The sequence below is a fragment of the Phocoena phocoena genome, chromosome 6 (assembly GCF_963924675.1).
Source record: "Phocoena phocoena chromosome 6, mPhoPho1.1, whole genome shotgun sequence".
Classification (NCBI taxonomy): domain Eukaryota; kingdom Metazoa; phylum Chordata; class Mammalia; order Artiodactyla; family Phocoenidae; genus Phocoena; species Phocoena phocoena.
Genome location: NC_089224.1, coordinates 80,093,458 through 80,112,790, shown reverse-complemented (window position 1 = coordinate 80,112,790; position 19,333 = coordinate 80,093,458). Strand labels below are relative to the sequence as shown.

The following is a 19,333-nucleotide window of genomic DNA, read 5'->3' as shown; positions in this document are numbered from 1 at the left end:
ATACAGTATATTCCATCACAAAATGATAGATGAGATTTTTCCATATGAAAGCTGAGGGCTGACAGACCAAAAACACAGGACTGCATCAATACCTGTAATATTGGTTTAAAAAGGAGACACTGAAGAAAATCATTTGACAGTAATGCAAATGTTTTTTAAAACACTAGGATTACTAAAGATAGTGAAAGGGAAATATAGAAAAAGGATTTCTTTTGCCTTAGAAACTTCATTTTATTTTACACATATTGTAGATATTATACCTTTTAGAAAGCCTGTTGAAACTTGATTTGAAACATTATTCATAGATGTTTATCTCTTAATGAGTCAAGCTGAGAATGTCCAAGTCTATACATTTAAGTGCAGGATTGGACAACCTTCAGAACCATTTGACTAGAGCATGAGTAGGTAAGTGAAGTCTATGGTCTCTAATTCATTCACATTTACTTACTCAATAATCCCATTATACATATATATTTAGGAGTCCACTGAGCTCCTACATGGGTAAGGCACTGTTCTAGAAGCTGGAGATACAGCAGTGAATGTATCTGAAAACAGACATGGAACTTATATTCTAATTAGAGGGGAGAGAAAAATATACAGAATGTAAGATATAAGTGTTATAGAGAAAAAGCAGGGAAGAAGGGCAGGGAATGCTGGAGGTTTTAACTAGGGTGGTTAGGGAAGGGCTCTCTAAGAAGGGGACATTTGAACAGAGACATGAAAGAGATGAGGGAGTGAGTCACTGTGGATAACTGGGGGCAGAGTATTCCCAGCAGAGGGAACAGCAGGTAGAGGGAAAACATGTTTGGTCTTTCTAACAGCAGTAAGGAGACCAGGTGGAGTAAGCAACAGGGATGTAGGCAACAGGGATGTCTATAAAGGAGATGTTGTCAAGAAGCCAGACCACATGTGGCCTTGTTGGTGACTGTAAAGACTTTTAGCTTTTACTCTGAGGGAGATGCAAAGTCTTATTTGAGGATTTTAGACAGAGAAGTGATGTAATCTGGGTTATGTTTAAAAAGGACTACCCAGTCAGCTGCTGAAAACAGACTATAAAGGGCCAAGGAGGCAGGGAAATGGTTTAGGAAGCTGTTAGAATAATCCAGGCAGTAGATGCTCATAGCTTGTGCCAGGGTGATAGTGGTAGAAATGAGGAGAAGTGGTTAGGTTACAAATTATACTCTGAATCATTCTTTCCAGGGTTAAAACAATGTATTAAATTATGATATATTTACTATCACATCAAAAAGAATAGAATATCTAGGAATAAACCTACCTAAGGAGGCAAAAGATGGGTACTCAGAAAACTATAAGATACTGATGCAAGAAATAAGAGATGCCACAAAGAGATGGTGAGATATACCATGTTCTTGGATTGGAAGAATCAATATTGTCAAAATGACTATACTACCTAGAGTAATCTACAGATTCAATGCAATCCCTATCAAATTACCAATACCATTTTTCACAAGATTAGAACAAAAAATTTTACAATTTGTATGGAAACACAAAAGACCCTGAATAGCCAAAGCAATCTTAAGAAAGAAGAATGGAGCTGGCGGAATCAGGCACCCGGACTTCAGACTATACTACAAAGTTACAGTAATCAAAACGGTATGGTACTGGCACAAAAACAGAAATATAGATCAATGGAACAGAATAGAAGGTCCAGAGATAAACCCATGCACCTATGGGCACCTAATCTATGACAAAGGAGGCAAGGATATACAATGGAGAAAAGACAGTGTCTTCAATAAGTGGCACTGGGAAAACTGGACAGGTACATGTAAAGGAATGAAATTAGAACATTCTCTAACACCATACACAAAAATACACTCAAAATGGATTAAAGACCTGAATGTAAGACCAGATACTATAAAACTCTTAGAGGAAAACATAGGCAGAATACTCTCTGACATAAATCACAGCAAGATCTTTTTTGATCCACCTCCTAGAGTAAAGAAAATAAACAAATGGGACCTAATTAAACTTAAAAGCTCTTGCACACCAAAGGAAACCATAAACAAAACGAAAAGACAACCCACAGAATGGGAGAAAATATTTGCAAATGAAGTGACCGACAAGGGATTAATCTCCAAAATATACAAACAGCTCATGCAGCTCAATATCAAAAAAAACCCCAACCCAATCAAAAAATGGGCAGAAGAGCTAAATAGACATTTCTCCAAAGAAGACATACAGATGGCCAAGAGACACATGAAAAGATGCTCAATATCATTTATTATCAGAAAAATGCAAATCAAAACTACAATGAAGTATCACCTCACACCAGTCAGATGGCCATCATCAAAAAATCTACAAACAATAAATGCTGGAGAGGGTGTGAAGAAAAGGGAACCCTCTTACACTGTTGATGGGAATGTAAATTGGTACAGCCACTATGGAGAACAGTATGGAGGCTCCTTAAAAAACTAAAAATAATAGAGCTACCATATGATCCAGCAATCGCACTCCTGGGCACACATCTGGAGAAAACCATAATTTGGAAGGATTCACTGCAGCACTATTTACAATAGCCAGGACATAGAAGCAACCTAAATGTCCACTGACGGATGAATGGATAAAGAGGATGTGGCACATATATACAATGGAATATTACTCAGCCATAAAAAAGAATGAAATAATGTCATTTGCAGTGACATGGATGGACCTAGAGATTATCATACAGAGTGAAGTCAGACAGAGAAGACAAATATCATATGATATTACTTATATGTGGAATCTAAAAAACGGTACAAATGAACTTACTTACAAAACGGAAATAGAGTCACAGATATAGAAAACAAACTTATGGTTACCAAGAGGGAAGGTGGGGGGATAAACTGGGAGATTGGGATTGACATATACACACTACTATATATAAAATAGATAATAAGGACCTACTGTATAGCACAGGAAACTCTACTCAATACTCTTTAATGACCTATATGGGAAAAGAATCTAAGAAAGAGTGGATATATGTATATATGTGTATAACTGATTCACTTCGCTATACAGCAGAAACTAACATAACATTGTAAATCAACTATACTCCAATAAACATTAATTAAAAAAAAAAAAGAAAAGTGACTTTCCATGAGAGGAAAAGATATAGAGTTAGAAAGGAAAAACAGTCCAGAAATGGCTAGTGATTTTCTTCCTTATTTTGTCCTGTCTTCAAACATAAGAGCAAGTAGGCAAGCAAACAAATGCTCAGAAAATACTGACCCTCATGTATGTCTCAAGTCCATATGATTACAGGAAAACTCACTTACCTGGATTGAGAATTCCTATGGCATTACTTTGCAGCTGATATTTCCAAAGACAGGTGACATGTTATTATAGGCAGAGTTACTTGGCTCCCTCCTATGGTCTAGGTCATTTTCTACACTTTCCAGGTATGTATTATTTGCAAGTCACAAAGCTTAGTCTTCTGATACTCTCTTATTTAATTTTCACCATTCTTGATGCATCTCCAACACATCACTTTTTACATTCTTTTACACATCTGCTTTTCTTTTTTATTTATTTATTTATTTATTTATTTATTTTGCAGTACGCGGGCCTCTCACTACTGTGGCCTCTCCTGTTGTGGAGCACAGGCTCCGGACGCGCAGGCTCAGCGGCCATGGCTCACGGGCCCAGCCACTCCGCGGCATATGGGATCTTCCTGGACCAGGGCACGAACCCATGTCCCCTGCATCGGCAGGCAGACTCTCAACCACTGTGCCACCAGGGAAGCCCCCTACATCTGCCTTTCTTACTATACTCTGAGTTCCACAAAGGCGGGGACCATATCTTATTCATCTTTATCTCTTTAGTACTTGGATTACTGCCTAGCATGTAGTAGGCAACCAACAAATTTTTGATAAATATAGAAAGTTTATTTGGATGGTGGAACAGTGGAGATGTTTTTGAACAAAGGCAGAACTAATAATTATTAAACAAAACCAAATATTTGAATTAAGGAAGTCTTTAAGTCAAATCTTGGCTTAATTATTCAGCTCAACAATTGTGTTCCAGCCAGTCTTATTTCTGGCCAGTAATATCTCAATAAGACTGTGAAAAGGATAAGAGGTGATACTTGTACTAGGTACTCTGCATTTCGTGCTGGAAATCCCCGTGATTAAACTAAACTTAAAAAAAAAAATCACCAAAATTAAACTAAAAAAATACTAGTTTTCAGTTTTATGTATATATTTGTTGAGGAGACATTCACTGGGCACTAATGTCTATGCGAAAGCCTACACAGCTTATATTGAGTTCTCATTTTTAAAATAAACTTTCGAGTTGCTAAAAATATTTTAGTATACAGTGATACTTAAGAGATTCTTTTTTATAGAATCAAATATTTAAAGAAAGGAATCAAGTGAAATATATCCTATGGATTATTTTCTCCCACTACATTTAAAAATCTGACTTAAAGGAGTGACTCAAGTGCTGAATGCCCCACAAATAGATGGCATTTTATTCTTATAAATGATGGTTAAAGGAGTTATTTAGTATGAATTGGGATAGAAGACTGAGCAGGAAATTTGAGAAAAAACTGCTGGAGAAAGGAAGAAAATTCACGTTCAGGTTGCAATTATATCTGATGCTGATTAACTCAGTCATTATGCTTTAATGTAAAAGGGTGACAATCTCAACAACAGAGACTGCCAAGGCTGAGATGGTCTTTTGTGAGAAGCACAGTTCTATGGTATCACAGACTTGGTTCTGTGGCTGAAAATTAACAGTCTACAATGCTTTGCTGATCCTCAGAAATTCTTTGAAGAGCTGAAAACTTTTAAAATAAATTATTTTTATTTGGAAAATATTTTTCTTCATCTATTTTATAATGTATTGATATTTTAATTATCATAAGTTTATTATCAAAGTTGTTTATTAGATCCACAATATCTGCAGGTTTAAGACAGAAACTTGAAAGGATCTTCTGAGAAGGAGTTAAACTGACAATGTCTAGACTGTCAGTAAGTCAGTAAGTGAACTTTCTCTATGTACATTCATGAGTCAGTAAGTGAACTTTCTCTATGTACATTCATGAAGTACAGCATCATTTTAACTTTGAGACCTTGGGTAAACCCTAAGCTTACAATGTCCTGGTTTTCTCTTTTGTAAAATGGTATTAATAATAAATAGTATCTATCTCATATGATGGTAATGAGGATTACATAAATGACTCTGGTGCAATCACAAAAATCTACTGAGCACCTACTAAGCACTGAGGATACAGCAGTGAACAAAGCACTCCCACTCCCCCTTAATAGGTAATGAACTTAGCATAGTACTTAAAACACTGTAAATACTCAACTAATTATAGCTATTATTATCTTGGTAATGTCAGATATAGCCCACAGAATGGGACTGTGTGTGCAAGATAAATGTGTATAGACAGTTTAAGATTCTTGGTTTATTTAAAAGCTATCAGCAAGAGGAGAGAATCTGTGGTAGATTCAAAATTGGGATTCTTTACATACTTCAGATTCTCTTCCTTTGGGAGGTACCAGTGATCCAGGTAGACTTTAGTAGGCCTTGAGTCATCTGTCTATCCTTTACACTGCAAAACTCTGGAATTTCACCCAAATACTTTTACATAGTAGTTAACAAATAAAGAGCTTTCCAAGCTGAGTTCAGGAGTCATTATAGCAAGAATGTGAGTATGACTCATGAGTTTTCATTACTAATTCTCTTTGCACATTTAACTGGTACTCTGGCATTACAGAGATTCTGGTGTGGCTATAGGGATGTATAAAGCAAAAATGGAAGTTTCTTGATCTCCTTAATTTATAAGAGGTTAGGGCATCTATAGTTACCCAGGGCTTCATAAATCCCAGTAGGTGAGAAGATGAAAATGACAAAGAAGGGTGGAGAACAGTATTGTCAGAGGGTTTTAGCTTCAAATGAGTCAAGGATACCTAAACAAAGAGGGAGGAGAAATGATTTAGAAGCAGTCATGGCAGGTGAGAAAGAGGCTGATCCTAATCAACCTAAGTCAGAGGTATGTGGGTCAAGAGAGAATGAGCAGCAAGCATTTGAGAAGGTTGCAAGGGAAACAATATTTTCTGTGGAGGACCAGGTTTCAAGACAGATTTAAAGCATGTGTGGGAATAGCTGAATAGTCCCAGCAACCAGGGGCCAGAATGAAACTGCTCCCAAGTGAATCCTCATGAAGACCTTCTGGGATGGTGGAAGGACTTCAAGTTTCTTCAGAAGGAGTCAGTGGAGCCCAGGTTGGATTGGGCTCCAAGGGAATTCTATACCAGGTGGGCAGGCTGAGAAAAGATCAATTCATGTCCAGAACTTTCATCATGTAATTAAAAAAAAAACAAAAAAAAACCCAACGGTAGGTCTTGGTAGATTTAGGAGAAAGGGTGATGCCTTCTCTGAAGTCAGCCACAGTCTAACCCTATCTTAAAAACTTATATTCACTGGGGTTATTAATCCTCAAGGCCATTTTAAATGAAGAGTTTAACATACATTAGAGGCCAAACTTAAGAAGTTAAGCAGAATGAGCTATAGATTTAATTCACAGCTAATTATATAACCTTTTACAAACCATTCTTAACTGTTCTGTACTATAGTTTCTTATTTCAAAAAACCTGCTCATGACAATGTCTGAGCCTCTTCTGTTATCACACGCAAATTAGACCATACCTATAAGAGTCCTTTGGAAGAAAGAAGTTAAAAAATATGCTTTTAAACCTAACGTCCAAACTAGAAAATCTTTCTAAGAAATTATAATTGACAACTCAATGCAGAGAACAACAGAATAAAACTAAGAAAACTTAGAATTTACTATTTTTAAAACTTAGTAAATATTGAAATATAAGTTTAAACTACTTTGGAATGAAACGACAACTTCTATCTCTATAACTTGTCTTAAGACTCATATTCAACCTCACTAGGGGCCTAAGAAATAGAAATTAAAACAGTAAGATACCATTTTCTCCTTATCTGATGGGACAAAAATTTTAAAGATTGATTACAGCTAGGGTTCAGAGTACTCTTAAACACTGCTAGCAAGTGGATACACTGGTACAATCTTTCAGAACAATCTGACAATATTTATCCAGAGATAAATGTACATATTCTTTAATTACACAATTCCATTTAGAATATGACTTACCAAAATACTCTTACATGTATGCAGATATATAAAAAGGTGTTTACAGCAGCAATGTTTGCTTAAAAAAAAAATGAGTAACAGTATAAATCTAAATGTATTGGCAGAGAAATGGCTGGGTAAATTGGTAAAAATGGAATAAAAGTTAGCCATGAGAAAGGTAGTCTTTATGAGCTGACAGACACATTCATAAAGAATTAAGTGGAAAAAAAATTAACTTATAGGACAGTGATCCTATTTTGATTTGTTTATAAAGATCCTTTAAAAACTACAATCAATAATTCTTTTATTATTTACACAAGAAACCCATATACCAAATATTCATATTCTAGTTTGTCTTAATCTGAAATTCATCCCAAAAGAAAGTCATATTAATTTTTTAAGCAAAAGGCTCTAGGTACAATTCAATATAAGAAAAATTTTAAAAATATTTGTGCTTTGTATCATGTCTTTGGGAAGCACAAATTAAAGGGAAAAAATTCTTACTTTTTTTTAGATACTGACTTCTATAAGCCCTTCTGGTTGAAACTGTGACTAAAACCCCACAGACATTTATAATATGATGCAAAATGACGTCTAAAATAACAATGTTTTAAAATTTAACATGCTACAAGTAACTGAAATGTCTTCTAAGTTACTTTTGTCTTCTTAAATCTAAAGAAAGATCTAAGATAAGCATATTTAAAGTATTGGTGGCTTGTCCTTCTTGCATGAGAATATTATACCACCAAGAGCCACTAATAAGCAGCATCAAGGCAGGCTTCATATAGACCTTTGTATACAACTGTTAAGTGTTTATATATATATTTTCATCTAACTATGAATGAATAAGTACACAAATTTTACATGTTATTTATTACATACCTCTTTAATTACAACCTGTACTTTGGCAAGCACATTAAGCCAAGGAAGCCAGCACAGGTTTACAAGATTTATTGATGCTGCCTCCTGATGAACCCATTCAGTAGGATCCCTATCCTGAGATATTAGAGCACTGATTTACATGATCAGTGGCCAAAGGGACATGACTATCATTATACACAGTGCATAGTAAACATGCTTTTAAGTAGGCTGGCAGATGGTTACAGATTGGCACAATGCCCCCAAAGTCCAACAAATTAGTTACATGCAGGATACTCACATCAGCATAGTGGCCTATCATATCACATCTGTCACACCGTTTTCTCCAGGAAGATCTTTCAAGACATCTGTGAGTAGAAGACATAGGCAAAGAACAGTCTAAGCAAAAGCGGGCCGGACAGGCATACTGGAGGTGTCCTCTCTCGGAGCAGAGGCAACAGGAGCGGACTTTCTATGTGGCAGACAAACAGAAAATCTCTTTAGCAAAATACTTCAGTCTCAAATAGAATACTACTGTTTCTTTTTCAGTATAATTCCATAAAAAGTTATTTCCAATTTGGGAACACAATGAAGGTCTTGAGCATAATTATAAAATCAAACAAAATGTCTGAAATCAGAGCTTTAACAAAACCATCTGTATCCTGTTGGTTGCCAAAAAGGTTTAGTCTGCATGTACTATCATCTGGCATCTATTTCTTATGCCTTGTCTTGTAGAACACTGACAAAGTGGAATGTGTCTGAGAGGGAAAGTAGGATGATGAGGATCTGGATGCTAAGTCACAGGAGCAACAGATACAGAAAGAGGCTGCTTTGCCAGGCAAAGACAAAGAGGAAACAAGAGAGCCATCTCAAATATTTGAAAGGCAATCATTTGGGAGAGGAAGTTGGTAAGGGAAGGAATATTTGTTAAGGGCTTACTAGTGTCAAGAAATGTCTAAGGGGCTTCCCTGGTGGCGCAGTGGTTGAGAGTCCGCCTGCCGATGCGGGGGACACGGGTTCGTGCCCGGATCCGGGAAGATCCCACATGCCGCAGAGCGGCTAGGCCCGTGAACCATGGCCGCTGAGCCTGCGCGTCCGGAGCCTGTGCTCCGCAGCGGGAGAGGCCGCAGCAGTGAGAGGTCCGCGTACCGCAAAAAAAAAAAAAAAAAGAAATGTCTAAGAGTTCTGTGTTATTTCAAAGACTGATGTATCTGTTTAACATAATTTATATCAATAAACATTTATAAATGCCTAAAATTATAATTTTCTAACAATGAAAATTATCCCACAATGAAACAAGCCGTGTCATAAAGTAGAAGGTTTAGAAGTGAAATGAGTCTCAGGAATCAATCTGATTCAATCTTCTCATTTTATAGAAAAGAAAAGAGAAGCACAAAAGGTGAAATGATTTGCCTAAGGTTGTACAACTACTAATGGGATGCTGAAATTGATTCTGGCTGTAGATTTATTGTTCTTTACTACTACTCTAGGCTGCGACCTACATAAACATGTAATAAGAAATTTAACACATATATTATATAACATTTGAATTGTAAGGTTGTAAGGGTTCCAACCCTATGATTTTGATTTTAACAATGTGGAAAGACACATTACGTATTTCACATACTTGTGGAAAGGGGCAGTTTTTTGACAAATGGCCACATTTGTCACAATTTCTACAGGTAACATTTTTGTTGACTGAATAGTAGCGGTGGGCCCATCTTCCAGATGTTCTTTTTTTACCTATCTGTGCCTAAGGGAAAAAAAAGATCAAGAATTAAAATTATTTCACTCTGTTCAAGAGAATTAACAGTCACAATCTGTTCAATTTAGAACTTAGAAACAGGGAACTTTGTATTCTTAAAAGGAGTTAGAAAAACTTAAAAGGGGTGCCATGAAAACAGCTCTACTTTTTACTTTTTGTCTGCGCATCTCCCCTATTCTTTTACACTTCTCCATATGGTTCCATTTCTTTTTTATCTTTCTCTACTTACGGTTCAGGTCTAGTAGGGGCACTGAAATGCATCATTTAGACATTCCAGTGGCATTCAGAGTCAAAGATATTGCTGACATATATCTGGATATATACCACATTTTTCTGAATGAGAAACTTGCTTAAATTTTTAGTTAGGGGTTGGTTGGTGTTTTTTATGATTTTGTCCTTTATAAAGTTATAAAACCACATAGTGACCAAATACATTCCTTCTTTTGAACAGCCCAGGGTTACTGCCTACAAACTGGATTTTAATTTCTAAGAGAGAATGAGATAATTTCCTTCCCCTAGAGTCCTTTTAAGATCCATTCTGCCTACACTGATCTAATTCTAGCCAAAATCCAGTATCTTGCAAGAGAACATTAGCAAAGCATATCATATGGACTATCTAAAGAGGAACACCTAAATGCCAACCATGCTTTTATCTTGTTTGGTACAATGCCATCTTTGAAAAAAACTTTCATCTTTTACTTGTTATTCTGCTGAACTGGCCAAGTAGGCCTCAAAAGGAGACACAATCTAATTATCTCTTAACATTTTCCTTATACCAAGTTGTAAAATTACTCTCTTTTCTAGCCATCTGTCATAATTAAGGCTAATAATTGACAAAGACAAACACCTGCCACATCCTAAATATAGACTAACCATTTCCTTACACTGAAGAAGCAGTTATTTCCGGTGTTGATCTTTAGTGGTATCAGGCAAAATGGGCTGAGAGGACTTACCATAGCAGAGAAGAAACAAAAGGGAAAGGGGACTAAATCATTATGGCAATTAACTGACTGACAAAAATCAAGGCTGAAATAGGCTTCTGAAAAATTCAATCACCCATAGACTAAAATTAAACTTTTTCTTACAAGATACTTGGACTGCTGCTACTTTTAAAAAGCTTATAAAGTCATCATAATGAAGTGAAACTACACCTCAAAGAAAATTATTATTCTATTATTCATAACTTCAAAACTGTTTTGATTTTACCTCAACGTCTTTGTCACTGATGAACCAGTTTACACCATCTTCTCCTACAAAACAAATAAAATGTTACTCGATCTTGACACCTTTAAAGCACTTGATTGACAATAAATTATTCAATCTGTCAGTATTGAAATTGAACCCCAAAGGTGTAGTGAGAAATGTGAACCCCTTAACATCTTATCTTGACACCGTCATTATTTGTGTGGCTCTGAACAAATACTTAACCTCTCTTAATCTCAGTTTCCTTACCTTTGAAATGGGAATAATAGTATTTTCCCTGTATACCTAAAAAATATTGCGCGAAATAAGTGAGATACATGAAAATGCTTTAAAAACCATCAAACTATAAACAAATATATATATATAAAAATCACTGAAGGGACCAAAAACCCAACAGCAGGTGCAGAGAGAAATCTTACCTGAACTTCCCTTATCTGACTAAAAGCCTGCTTTGTGAGTCAGCTGCCACAGCCCCTCTCCCCAACTCAGAAGTCTCTAGTCAGGAAAGTCACTGACCTTGGGTACCAGGACATTCCCCCAAAACTGTGTAAACAAGCACATCAAAACCTTCTATCAGGGCTTCCCTGGTGGCGCAGTAGTTGAGAGTCTGCCTGCCGATACAGAGGACACGGGTTTGTGTCCCGGTCTGGGAAGATCCTACATGCCGCGGAGCGGCTGGGCCCATGAGCCATGGCCGCTGAGCCTGAGCGTCCGGAGCCTGAGCGTGGAGCCTGTGCTCCGCCACAACAGTGAGAGGCCCGCATACCACAAACAAACAAAAAAACCTTCTATCTTCTGAAGCCCTAAATCCTCCCTTTTGTTAAGTTAGTATACAAACCTTTACCTTTGGCTATTTAGTGAGTTACTCATTACTGAGTGCTTCCACCCTTGGTCTTTTCTCCTGTAACTCTCTCCATTGTCAGTTAACTCGCAGGCCCCCCACCATTCAGACCCAAGTAGGTAGAAGAAAGGTTTTTCCTTCCAATATCAGTATTAACTGTGTCCCTGTGTCCGCCAGCTTCTCACTGTAACATTTTTGTAAGGTGGATTCTGAATACTATCTCATGATTAGAGCTAGGAATTTAGCACTGTATTTTACAACATCAAAAATAGTGAAGTAAAAGAGCAAAAACAGAAGGCCAAATATCCAGAAGACAGTGACCAATCTAAAAATATAACTGTAAAAACCTACGGGGGTGGGAGCCCTACATTTTTCTTTATCAGCTGTTTTCTTCTCTTTGCACTGCCCCTTTACAAACTTGCAAATGGCTGCTATTCCCTTGGTCCATCCATGGCCAAGGAGGAAGGGACATATGACTAATGCAGAAGTTAAGGTGTCAACAAAGGACTGAAAGATTTTTTCTTCCCCCAAAGCAAAGATTTCCTCCTTCCTCCTATCTACTCTTCTTCTCTATCTCAAAAACACAAATTGAGCTTGACTCTTCTTTGAAAGGAATTTTGAAGAGACATGAAGTAATCTACATTTTCCCAGGCCTACCAGGAGTAAGTGTCTAGAGATACATTTTAAAATAAAATACCTTTACTAAGAAAACCAAGAGGCTGCTTTACAAAAAGACCAATCCATAGGAGAGCAGAGATGCTGTGCTGATGATTATTTCCTTTGTAAAATTCGGAGGCTGCATCCATATACTGAGAGTGGAGAATACATTAAATAGCAGCAGCTTCATCATCACCATCCACGCTATTATTCTTTCATTCAAAGGATTCGTCTAAGGAGCATGCTTTGCTGTAACTTTCAAAGCTGCCTTTTGTACCTCCATGTCCTTCATCATTAAAACTCAAAATGACCACTTAAAATCACTTTAATTATAAAACTGGCTTAATATTGTCCTTAAAAAAGCAACTCCCAAACCAAGGAAATGCAAAATAGCAACTGTTACCACCCCCAAACTCCAATAAATTTACACATGAACAGAGAATATTGAAAGAAGGAAAGGTTTACAAGGGAGATCAGCTCCATTTAGATTGTTTTAACATACCCGTGGAATTCAACAATATTCTAGGTTACATACTAACTCCTCCTCGGCAAGCTACAGTATATTCTTACTGTAGAAAATCTGTCAGCAAGTACACAAAATAGGCTTCAATTACAAGTGAAATCAGACTTCTGGGTGGTAAATGAAGTAAAGACATCACGAGGAAAATATAAGTCAACTCTTGGCCCTACTCATGGTTCAGTTTTGGTTCTACCCTAGCAATAACTGACTCTAATACCTATCCTGTTTGCTCCTTAACTCCAAATCCCAACCTAATGGAAGCTTTGTCTAAGAGCAACTCATTAGAACTTCCACAGGCAGCCAATTCTCCACTTTGCTCAATTTCTGGTAAGGGACTTGTCAGAAATGTGGGCTCCAGACTTAACCCTATCACTTATTTGCTGTGTGGTGTCGGGCAGGTTATTTATCCTCTCTGGGTCTGTTTAGTAATGGGTTGGATAAAGTGGTATCCATGGCATCTTCTAGCACTAAGTTTCTGTGATTCTATCAAATTTTCATTCATTACTGGAATCAAATACATTGTTACTTAGTCTACATTACCTGAATCCTCCAGGTCTTTGCAACCAACACAGAGTGTCTTGCCTTAAAGACAAGTTCCCACAGGGCCTGGGAGCACCTGCCTTCTATGTGTGTACCAGCCAATGCCACAGAATATAAAATGGGATTGCCCTAAAGTGTAAAATTAGGACTGCCCTAAAGATGCCTAATATCAACTCTTACGCTTTATAGCCTTGTCTTGCTAAGATCCAGGACTATGATTCTTTTCAGACTTTAGAACTATAATCAAAACAATAACTGATAACTCTCTTTGCATTAAATTAGCTCAGTTTAACAAACATGTATTGAAAGGTTAGAATAAGCAAGGTGCTATAGGGTAAACAAAACTGATAAGAGCTTATAACTTAGGCAAACACAAAAAGATAAAAAGAAAAGGAGTAGGAGAGAACCAAACAAGATACTATGGTAAATTCAGAGGAAGAGCAGATATCTGAATTTAGGGAGAAAGGGGAAAAAAGTCACAGAAGGCTGTGCCATAAAAGAAAACTGTATTGAGGTATAATTTACATATTATAAAATATACCCACGTAAAAAATACAGTATGATGCATTTTGACAAACGTACACACCTGTGTAACCACCACAAAAATCAAATGTAGAACATTTCCATCATCCCAAAACATCACCTTGAGCATATTTGCAATCAGTCCCCCACCCGAGGCAACCACTGATTTGCTTTCGCTCACGACAGGTTCATTTTGCCTGCTCTAGGACTGCATATAAATAGAATCATACATTATGTACCATTTTGTATATGGCTTCTTTCACTCTGAATATTTGTGAAAGTCATCATTCATGTTGTTAGGTAGTAGTAGTTTGTTCCTTTCTTACTGCTGAGCAGTATTCCACTGTGTGGCTACAACAATTTGTTTAGCTGTTCATCTCCTGAAGAACATTTAGGTTGCTTCCAGTTTTTCACAATTATAAATAAAGCAGCAATAAACATTCTAGTGAGACTCTTTCTTCTTACTTGACATAAGTTTTCATTTCCCTTGGGAAAATAGCTAGGAGTAGAATTATTAGATATGGTAAGTATGTCTTTACCTTCATATGAAACTGGCAAATTTTCCCAAAGTGACTGTATCATTTTACACTCTTATCAGCATTGTATGAGAGTCCCAGCTAGCTTCATAATCTCACCAATACTTGGAATTTCAGTTATTTAAAAAAATTTTATTGATGTATAGCTGATTTACAACACTGTGTTAGTTTCTGCTGTACAGCAAGGTGAATCAGACATAAATATATAGCCACTCTTTTTTAGATTCTTTTCCCATATAGGTCATTACAGAGTATTGAGTAGAGTTCCCTGTGCTATACAGTAGGTCCTTATTATCTATTTTATATATAGTAGTGTGTATATGTCAATCCCAATCTCCCAATTTATCCCTCCCCCCCCTTTCCCTCTTGGTAACCATAAGTTTGTTTTCTATATCTGTGACTCTATTTCTGTTTTGTAAATAAGTTCATTTGTACCATATTTTTAGATTCCACATATAAGTGATACCATATTTGTCTTCTCTGTCTGACTTACTTTACTCTGTATGATAATCTCTAGGTCTATCCATGTCACTGCAAATGGTATTATTTCATTCTTTTTTATGGCTGAGTAATATTCCATTGTATATACATACCATATCTTCTTTATCGATTCATCTGTTGATGGACATTCAGGTTGCTTCCATGTCTTGGCTATTGTAAGCAGTGCTGCCACGAAGACTGGGGTGCATGTGTTCTTTCAAATTATGGTTTTCTCTGGATATATGCCCAGGAGTAGGATAGCTGGATCACATGGTAGTTCTATTTCTAGCTTTTTAAAGGGATGTCCATACTGGTTGTGCCAAGTTTGGAATTGTCAGTCTTTTAAATTTTAACCTTAGAATGGGTGTGAAGTAGTATTCATTATGATTTTAATGGGCATTACTCTGACGAATACAGTGAATAAAGCCAGTTTTATTGCCTCCTTTCCAATCTGTATGCCTTTTCCTTCTTTTTCCTACCTCACTGCCTTATGCAGGACTTCCATTATGATACTCAATATTAGTGGTGACAGCAGATAATCTTTGCTTTGTTCCCAATTTTAGGGAAAAAACATTCAGATTTTCACAATTAAGTATACTGTTTGCTGTAGATTTTTCATAACAGGTTGAGGAAATTCCTTTCTATTCCTAGTTTCCTGAGTTTTTAATATGAATGTGTGTTGAATTTTATCAAGTGCCTTTTCTCTATCACCTGAGAAAGCCCATGGTTTTTCCTCTCTCATTCTCTTAATACAGTGAATTACAGTGATTTCATTTTCAAATGTTAAACCAACCTTGTATTCTGTGATTAACTCCACTTGGTTAGGATGTATTATTCTTTAGAATATGCTGCAGAATTCAACTTGCTTTTATTAAGAATTTTTACATCTGTGTTCATGAAGGATATTGGCTTATACTTTTCTTATAATGTCTGTCTGGTTTTGATACTGGTGTAAAACTGGCCTCACAAGAGTTCGGGAAGTGTTGGGAAGAGTTTGTGTAGGACTGGTATTATTTCTTCCTTAAATATCTGATAGAATTCACCAGTGAATTCATATAGGTTGGAGTTTTCCTTGTTTGTGGATCAAGAATTTTACTTGTAGGGAGGTTTTAAAACAGTAATTCCATTTTTTAAGTAGATATGGAGCTATTCACATTTTCTATTTCTTCTTGGGCCAGTTTTGATAATTTGTGACTTTCAAGGAATTTGTCTAAATTGTTGAAATTATGGGCATAACGTTGTCCATAATACTCTCTTATTATTTTCCTTTGAATAATCTAATTTGTACTTATGCCTATTCAGTAAATTTTTTATCTCAAATATATATTTCAGCTCTAGAAGTTCCATTTGCTTCTTTTTTATACCTCTCATTTCTCTTATTATATTTCTCCCTTCCTTTAAATTTCAGAGTACATTTTTAACAGCTGTTTTAAAGTCCCTGCTGCTAATTTCATATCTCTGTTATTTCTAGGTTTGTATCACTTGACTGATTTTTCTCCTGGTTATGAATGACATTTTCCTGCTTTTTTGAATGCCTAGTAATTTTTTTCCCCCCTTGGTTGCTACTGAGGTACACTGTTGAGTGTCTTTTTTTTTAATTTATAAAATTTATTTATTTATTTTTGGCTGTGTTAGGTCTTTGTTGCTGTGTGCGGGCTGTTTCTAGTTGCGGTGCAAGGGCTTCTCATTGCGGTGGCTTCTCTTGTTGTGGAACATGGGCTCTAGGCGTGCAGGCTTCAGTAGTTGTGGCACGTGGGCTCAGCAGTTGTGGTGCACGGGCTTAGTTGCTCCGCGGCATGTGGGATCTTCCTGGACCAGGGCTCGAACCCGTGTCCCTTGCATTGGCAGGCGGATTCTTAACCACTGTGCCACCAGGGAAGCCCCTGTTGAGTGTCTTGATTTTTTCTTACTTTAAAAAGTGTGAGACTCTGTTTTGACATGCAGTTAAGTAACCTCCAGATCAGCTGACCCTTCTGAGACTTTTAAAGCTTTGCTAGGGTAGGTCCAGAGTAGCTTTTACTTAGGGTTAATTAAGCCCTACTACTAAGATGTATCTTAGTAGTGGGGTCACTACTGAATGTCTAGGGTGTTTAACACAGTCTCTCCAATCTGGCAAGTAAGAACTCGGGTTAAGTTCTGGGAATTGTTTGGCTTCCAGTAGGTTTTTGTCCACGTCTAGTGGAGTTCTGCCCTATCCATGGGCAGAGAACTCAGTATCCTTGGTATTCATCGGTACACCCCAACGCAGATTTCTGGAGTTATATCCGTTTCAGCTCTCTCTCTCTCTCTCCAGTACTATGCCTCACAAACTACAGCTTCTTTAGCCTCTCTGAACTCTGATCTCTGTCTTCTCATCTTAGTGAGATGGCCATGTTGTGCCTGGGTTCCCTTTCTTAGCACCACGATGCAGGTTGATTGTAGGGTGCACCTCCTTCATTTCCATATTCTCATGTATCATGGTCCAGTACTGCCTGCTGTTCAATGTCTGGAAATGTGCTAATTGATCTGTAGTTAAGTCAATCCACTAAAATTTTTCATTTCAAATATTGTATATTTCAGCTCTATAAGTTCCCTTTGGTTCTTTTTTATATCTTCCATTTCCCTTCTTATTATATGCCTCTTTCCCTTTAAACCTCTGTATATTTTAATGTCTGTTTTAAAGTCCTTGTCTGCTAATTTCATCATCTCTTGTCAGAAGGGCAAGTCTGGTATAAGTTAACACAATATGGCTGGAAGCAAACATCTTGAATAGGATTTTAACAGGTGATGAAGGACACAAGTAAAAAGGAAAGGCACAAGCAACATAATGAAAGAGGTAAAAGGATACAGCAAACAATACAGGTTGATTGGAACAAAGGGTGTGATAATTCCTTTACTAAGAATTTTCACCTTTTTATATATAAAGAATACTGAGAATTAAAATATTATTACTTAGAATAAGCTTTTTACCTGAAACACATATGAGGACTTACTAATTGATATTAAATCTATTCTTCCAACTAAGAAATTTTACTAATTAATATTAAATCTATTCTTCCAACTAAGAAATTTTCCATGTCTTTCCTCTTTTAGTTTAACTTTAAAAGTCTTGACTTCCTACTGTGTGGAGCTTTCCAAAGAATAGTACATCAGGCTTCTTTCTGCCAGAGTAGTACTCTTGAAAGCAGAGATAGTAAAACAGTATTACAGGGTGGTTTTGTTAATACTATGCAACAAACAGAATATTTTCTGTCTTTTGAAATAACTTCAGGACAAAAAAGCAAACCCCAAAGAAAAGTGAACCCATAACCTTACACATTTTACACATTTTCTATTTCTGGAACTATTCTGCTATCTTTATTTCTCCGTTCCTCCTTTCCCTCCTTCCTTCTCTCTCTTTCTCTCACGCATAAAGATAAACATCTTTCAAATTTATATGGTGATGGTGACTTACAGTCTATAAATTGTTTAAAATACATATTTCATCTTCAGAACAATCCTGTATGGTTACACAAATGTTCATTTTTAAAATGTGTGTGCTTTCTACAAAAAATTGCAATTGTTGCTTTTGTGAAATATAGTGCTAATGTAGCTATTTACCCATAAGACCGCACTCAGTTTTCAAAGGATCTAAGGAAGAGTTTGGGCTAGATTTCTGAGCAATAAAGCCAGTTCATGCTTTGCTTCAATTATACTTAGTCTGCCTAAATTCTTGTGGGTGGGAATTGGTGAAGATCATCTCTTTGCTGGGAAAGCAGGCACAATTATAGAGCTGGTTCTCTCTACCTTTCGGGATAATTTGACAGGAAGTAAGAGTTAGTGAAATGTTTTTCCTAAGATCACCAAAGATTATAGAAGATTTCACTTCAGCATATCTAGGTGGTCATTTTCAGTACAGGAGCCAGGTACTAAGAAGAATCTTTTCCTGAGCCTAATACACTATAGCCCCTTCTTACACGGAAGCCATAGGTGCCTTACATTTTCTAGATATCCTAATTACTAACATCTAAAATTTTAAGTCTCATTACAATTCAGTGAAGAGGTATATATTTATGATTTTCTCCACATACAATGGACTTGAATTTAATATTCAGCAAAGTAGATATAAGAAGTTATTTTGCTACTACTAATTATTTAAGAACGTAAATGTGATTTTCCTCAAAGTATAAAATGTTTTCATTTAATGTAGCGTTGAGTTAATTTTCAACAAATATTCACTGAAAATCTCTCATGTAAAAGACAGTGTAGGAGAGAGAAGGATGACTAAGACATGGTGTTTGCCCTCAAGGAACTTATCATATAGTAGAGTAGTATGTACTATCTTGGG

The 19,333-nt window shown here is 36.5% G+C and overlaps 1 protein-coding gene across 1 annotated transcript in view; it reads right to left on the bottom strand.

Annotated features, from left to right (window-relative positions):
- ZCCHC7 (zinc finger CCHC-type containing 7) overlaps positions 1-19,333 on the bottom strand; it is a 238,781-nt gene that overhangs the window by 44,311 nt on the left and 175,137 nt on the right. Inside the window, exons 3-5 of the mRNA XM_065879270.1 lie at positions 10,935-10,978; positions 9,591-9,716; positions 8,265-8,435 (exon numbers count right to left, since the gene is read on the bottom strand). Of these exons, the coding sequence (XP_065735342.1) occupies positions 8,265-8,435; positions 9,591-9,716; positions 10,935-10,978 (341 nt within the window). The remainder of the gene's footprint in view (positions 1-8,264; positions 8,436-9,590; positions 9,717-10,934; positions 10,979-19,333) is intronic.